Source organism: Rhea americana, unplaced genomic scaffold (genome assembly GCF_003343005.1).
Source record: "Rhea americana isolate MKP2758 unplaced genomic scaffold, rheAme1 scaffold_22, whole genome shotgun sequence".
Classification (NCBI taxonomy): domain Eukaryota; kingdom Metazoa; phylum Chordata; class Aves; order Rheiformes; family Rheidae; genus Rhea; species Rhea americana.
In genome coordinates, this window is record NW_028186329.1 from 6255042 (window position 1) to 6261041 (window position 6000).

Below are 6000 nucleotides of genomic sequence, written 5' to 3' on the forward strand. Positions count from 1 at the left end.
TGGCAGAATTTATCGTTCTCATAGGGTTTTGTTTAGTTCCTTCCTTAAATACAAGAAACAGCAGTTCCAGTTGCTCTCCGGAAAACTCAGTGAGGTCTTTGGAGGAGGCCGACTGGTAATTTCACATGGAGCTAAAACTGGAGCTGCAGTTCCTCCTGGCCCTGCTAGTCAGATAAGGAGACACATGCGGCCTGATCCTGCCGGCTATTCAAGAAGACCGAGCTGCCTTCTGTGCAGGACTACTTGCATTTGAGGGAGGAGGGGCAGACAACTTATCCAGAAATCAATTCACCCACTTTGCTGGAGCAAAATAAAGATAACTGCAGCTCATCTTGATGTCTCATCACCATTTAGCACCTCCTTTGAAAAGGAGGGGGTCCAAGACCTGATACTATGTAAGCTAAGAAAAATACAGCAGTAATTTCCAGGAAAAAGGAACCATAAGCGGGACAAATAATATTTTTGTGGCTTGATCGTGCAATTTAAGTTTGAAATGTATATTTGCAAAGGGGGGTTGAGTGTATGCTTACTTAAAAAGTGCAAAACCAAAAAGTCTGTTGAGATAAATGTTCTGTACCTCAAGGTCTATATTTCTGGCAATGTACATACTTCTGTTGAATAATATTTTTACTGCTAACAAGAGAGAGCCTGTAAAAGTGCTTGGAAAGTGTAGAACTATTTAAATTCTAGCTAAGTTATATTAAAAATACAGGCATCATCTTAAAGATATTGCTAAGTTCAATTTCACAGATGAAAATGTGCATTCAACTGGACAGTTAACTAGCAAAAACTCTGAATTTCTTATTAATACCTCATTAATTTCTAATGCAGTAAGCCAGTTATGGTTGTATGTGGTATTTGGACAAATTGTGCTGTGTATGGATTAAGCAAACAACATCAAACACTCTGTGTGTATTTGTGTGCGTATCATTTTCAGAAGATGGTTTTAAAATTGGTGAACACGTGATGAGAGGAGTCTAAAATACTTCAAATTAATTGTTATTTAAGAGGAAATCTGTGACTGGTTAAAAGGCCTCTTACGTGAGAAGGCCTTTCTTTATAGGTCTCAGGTAACTTTGGGTGTATGGTGGAGGACTTTCCTATTTGCTTTTCCTCATAGATAACAGTGCTAAGTGAGGTTATCTGTAGTCAAGGCTTTAGCCACATTGCCTGGACTGCAGGTCCAGTTGGAAGGGATTTCTTTTCATGTCATCGCAAGCTATCAAGTCAGCCTCACCATTGTCATGGTTTTGTGTATTCTTATCTTACCGCAGTCTCCACTATGGCTGCTAGTCTGGGAACAAAGCTCTTGAGCAAGTTAAAAGGTAACTGTTGGCCATTCCCATTTTCTTAAATTCTTCTCCTGCGATCTTTCCCATTTCAGCAAAATTAGATGCTACTTAAAGGACCTAATATCACTGCTTGTAGAATAATATTGGGGCTATGCAAATATCTAATTTTCAGTAGCCAAACCAAAAAAAAAAGAAAAAAGAAAAGAAAATTTTAAAAAAAGAAATGCAAAGCCAAGGAGCATTCATTTCACATTGAATGTAGACATTATACCTGCAGTGGCATCTCAGCTCTGCTCTGATTTATTTAGCCCTTTCAGATTAGGTTAAAATTTAATGTTAAATGTAATTTTGAATGAAATCTTAAAATTTAATTTTGAAAATATGAAACAAAAATACTTTTTTCCTAGAATGGGCCCTCAGCGTTTTCTTCAGCTGAAGCCATTCACTGAAGTTGATATGAACTTGGTAATTAAATCGGTCCTGATTATTATCCTTAAATGTCAGTATTTTGAAGGCACCATGAAGAAACAAGCAGAYCGATGACTGTGAGGGCTACCTAACCAAACTATTCTTCACAAAACYCAACAAAACCATTGTCCCCAGTATTGATAGTGAAATTCAGAAACACAGAAGTTGCCCTTGTTTACCTCCCCTGCAACCAAGCAAGTCACAGAGAGAGAGAARTGTAGTTGTAGAAATAGGTCTTGTGTATGATGGGGCTAAATGTTGTAGTACAACACTGCTGCTTACAATTAAAATGAAGGACACTTGATATAAAAAGATTAGAAGGATACCATTTCAGTGACGGCATCTAACTTGGTGAGGAGTCATTAATTGCTTAAACRGAATCTATATTTTGTCCAGGGGCTGTTCAACTTTCTTTTAAATACCATCAGATGGCATAAGTGGAAATTAAGTAGTATCTCAGCCAGTAGGAAGCAATATTGCTGATACTTGCATGTACAGTTAAGGCTTATCCAAAAATTTGTCCCGAGTCYAATAGCCAGGCTCTAGTTGAGTCCCAGGCATTTACTTTGTGGGTGATCACAGGAGAGAGGGACTATTTTTCCTTCTTCATTGTTTCGGTTATTATTAAACCTTCCAACACATTATAAGCTATGTGCATTTAATATATAAATGCACGCATGCATGCATGCACACTCACCAGGCTCATAGATGTGGGTAACTGCAGCGGTTATTCTGCAGTGATGGGCTGGGAAGGGTGGTTGTTGCAGAGAAAGTCTGCAGCATAATTCAGAAGAAAAAAAATATTCCTGTTTTTTCTCACATTCATGTTTACCATGAGATGTTACACTAACTGCTGTGACTCTGTTATCCTCAGCTTTCCCATCAGTTCATATCTGGCAACAGCTTCTTTGGGCCAAATTGAAAAGAGGAATCAKAGGCCTAATGCAGGTGCCTTTCTGTAATCCAGGTACTATAATGCTATATATCCAATACTGTAATCCAGAGAACACCACCCACACTTTATCAAAGTGCCTAGGAGACACTAGGCACTATCTGAGGGTTACCTGGGTGCATTAGGTGTCTTGTCAAAGGCTTTATTCTGACTGTTGCCCAAGGGCTCTATAGCACAGACAGCGCAGCTGAACTGGCAGCTGGACTTAGACTCACATCCCTCCTGTCCAAAGGGAAGATGCCCTTAGCAACAAATTAATTCTTTGCTCTCTCTCTAGCAGCATGATACAACCTTCTTWTGTRCATCTCTGTGAAGGTGTCCCAGAGWAGACTGTAGCTCAGAAAGCAGAGCATTCTTCAGGGAGAAGATGCTAGTGGCTGAAAAGTGGGAAATATCATTTAAAAGGAGTACAGTGAGTCTTGCTCCATAGTTTTGAGAGCAATGCAAGGTGCYGAGTGATGGTGAGTCCCAGGCAAGCTCCAGAAGGGGTAAGGGGATCTGCCGCAGCTCCATGGCCGGCTTATACCAAGAACCTGTAAGYGTTTTGATCACTTTATAGGCTTTCTCTGATTCCCATATGGCCTGTGAGTCTCCTGACTGGGTATATGCCACTCCTCGGGCCAGGCACGTAGAAGTCAGCTGTTGCCACACCTGGTCTGCAGGTGGCCATTCTTCTCACAGATGTATCTCTTAAAGCTTGGTTTCCAAGGAGCCAARCTTCCCAYTCCTCAGCAAGCAAAGCACTTGTCWTTGGAGACATCAAAATAGCAAAACTATCAAGTTCAAGTAGATGGCAATATCTCATGTAGCCTAAGTTAACCCCCCCCCCAGCCTTAAAATTGATTCCAATTCTTCTGTGATATATATGTGAGTGTATATATATAGTATGTATATAAAAATAATATAATAATTTGCAAGTTTGTCAGGCAATGAAAGGTAGTATATTTTGACACACTAATCCAGTAACCAATCAGTTTTCTAATAAACAATCAGCAGTACACTAATGTGTCATCAGCACTTCAGGAGCTCTGGAGAGTGGATGATCTGCACACAGACGTTAATGAATACACTGAAAATCATTAAGTAATCAATACTTCTGAGTTATTTTCATTGAGCTGATAGGTCTGATACATTAAAGCTGACATTTTACATTTGTCAAGATCACAGTGCAGTTTTTAGCAGTGGAACAGACTGCTAAGAATATTCCCCGAAAGACAATCAAAGAAACACAACTTAAAAGTGTTGACATTTCAGAGTGGTACAGTAGCTTGGATGAATGACTCCRTAATGTCTGTGCTCAATGTTCCTGAAGCAGAAATTACTTACTAAAAATTACTAATGTGAAGAACATTCCACAGTTATGCATATGTGTAAATATCTATCTTTGCACGCTTTCTTTCTCTCTTTTTTTCGTAAACAGCTAGCTCAGTGACAGTTCATTTTCTATCATTCATATCAGTGATGAGAGAAAGATGAATACGAATTAGCTGAGGCCATTGTTCTCTTCACTTCTCCTTTGAAGGTGAGGAACTCATCAGAGCGATGCTTTTACGATAATCTTCTTTGAAGATAAAACATCTCGCAGCACCATTAAATCAAAGGTGGCTTTTGGGAGTGAGTGCCTTTACGAGGAGGATCTGCTGTATCCATACTTGCAACTCATCAGACACCTCTATCTGGTGTTCAGAATGCAAATTAAGAGGCTAGTATTGGGGAGGTTAGATACAATAGCTTCCCTGTTACAGAGCAGGGAGAGAGGTTTCACGCCAAGCTAGCAATGTCCCATCCTATCCCCTTAGAAATGCAATACCTTTGTTCATTCATTCCCGCGTTATTTTCCTGGCAGATTATAGCTCTCTAAGGAGAGGACTGGGCAGGGAGAGAGAAGACGGAAAGGACGGTGAAGCAAACACTGGTGACTGTTATGAGTTCTTTCTTGCTCAACCCACAAATCTGTCAAATACTGTGGATGTTTTCAGATAATTAAGTAACCACTAACTCTGCATGCCTGTTTAAAATGAACCCTACTACATAGTCAGATCAGATMAACAAAGAGTTTTCTCTCGCTCTAACACTGAAAGATTATTGCCTTGTGATTTCTTTTTCTCCGATAGGCAACTGTGGATTTTAAATTAGCAGAAGGTGAAATTCTATTTGTCATCAATTTCTCCTAGGGGTTACAGAGCAGAAAACTGCAGACAAGCCACTTCTTTGATAGCTCACTCCAAAAAATCTCTTTTTGTTCTTTATCTATTTGAACTGACAGTGATCAGAGCTCCAGCAGGACAGGCCTCTCTGGAGAAATCACCTTCCCCCTGCCTATTGACAGATTTCTCTGTTCTGAATCAGACAGGCCTTGTCCCATCATGGGCATCAAGGCCTTGGAAGTAGCCACCAATTAAACCTCTTGAGCCAGTAAAATCTGAAGCCACTTTTGAGTGTCTGTTCCGATTAGGCAGGATGAGACAAAGCCCATCGCCCCCCTCTGGAGCAGGTCCCTGGTCTCAATTTTCTCCCTTGCCTTCACCAGGTGCGAGAGATGTGAGAGGAGCTTCACACAAGCCACCCAGCTGAGTCGACACCAGAGGATGCCCAATGAGTGCAAGCCAATAACAGAGAGCACAGAATCAATTGAAGTGGATTAACTGATTGACTGGTTGGAATTAAACTGCAAGGAAAGTCATGATTAAATGTCACGGACACTTAAGCAAAACCAAAGATTTCCTCTGAGCAACTTTCAATCAGTCCCAGAAAACCAAAAGCAGTAATAAAATAAGTAAGATGTTAAGAGATATTGATCCTGGCGTGAAAGTGAGACCAGGAAAGAGATTATTTATTTATGACTAGGGATGAGTCTTATTTCAATGGACAAGTTACTTGGGACTGTTAACATTTCAAGTCCTGCCATGTATTGCTTTATTTCTAAAGGCCTTTATAATTGTTATTTAATACCAAAGTGAAGAATCTCGAGGGTTCTTCTGCCCATAGTTACGACTGAGAATGCACATGGACTTGTTTATTGTTGCACCTTTTTTTGTAGCATGACTCAAAGGACCCAGAGGTAATCCTTAGATTTGGCTGGGCTGGGCTAAGTTGGTCTCGACATGGCTGTAATAGAAATTCTGTGGGATGAGAAGTAATCAAGAACTGTATTTGGGTCAGTGTCAGCCTCCTCAGACCAAAGGGCATTTCATTTCCATAGTCTCATGCCTCACACTGTGTGCACTTTTTCATGCAAGTAGTTTCATTTGACAGCATTGCAATTGGCACAGATATTCCATCAAAAAA

General features: G+C 40.2%; 1 protein-coding gene across 1 annotated transcript in view; it reads left to right on the forward strand.

Moving 5' to 3' along the window:
• PRDM6 (PR/SET domain 6) overlaps positions 1-6000 on the forward strand; it is a 72134-nt gene extending 66134 nt beyond the window's left edge. Inside the window, exon 7 of the mRNA XM_085305421.1 lies at positions 5243-6000. Within this exon, the coding sequence (XP_085161547.1) occupies positions 5243-5357 (115 nt within the window). The 3' untranslated portion in view covers positions 5358-6000. The remainder of the gene's footprint in view (positions 1-5242) is intronic.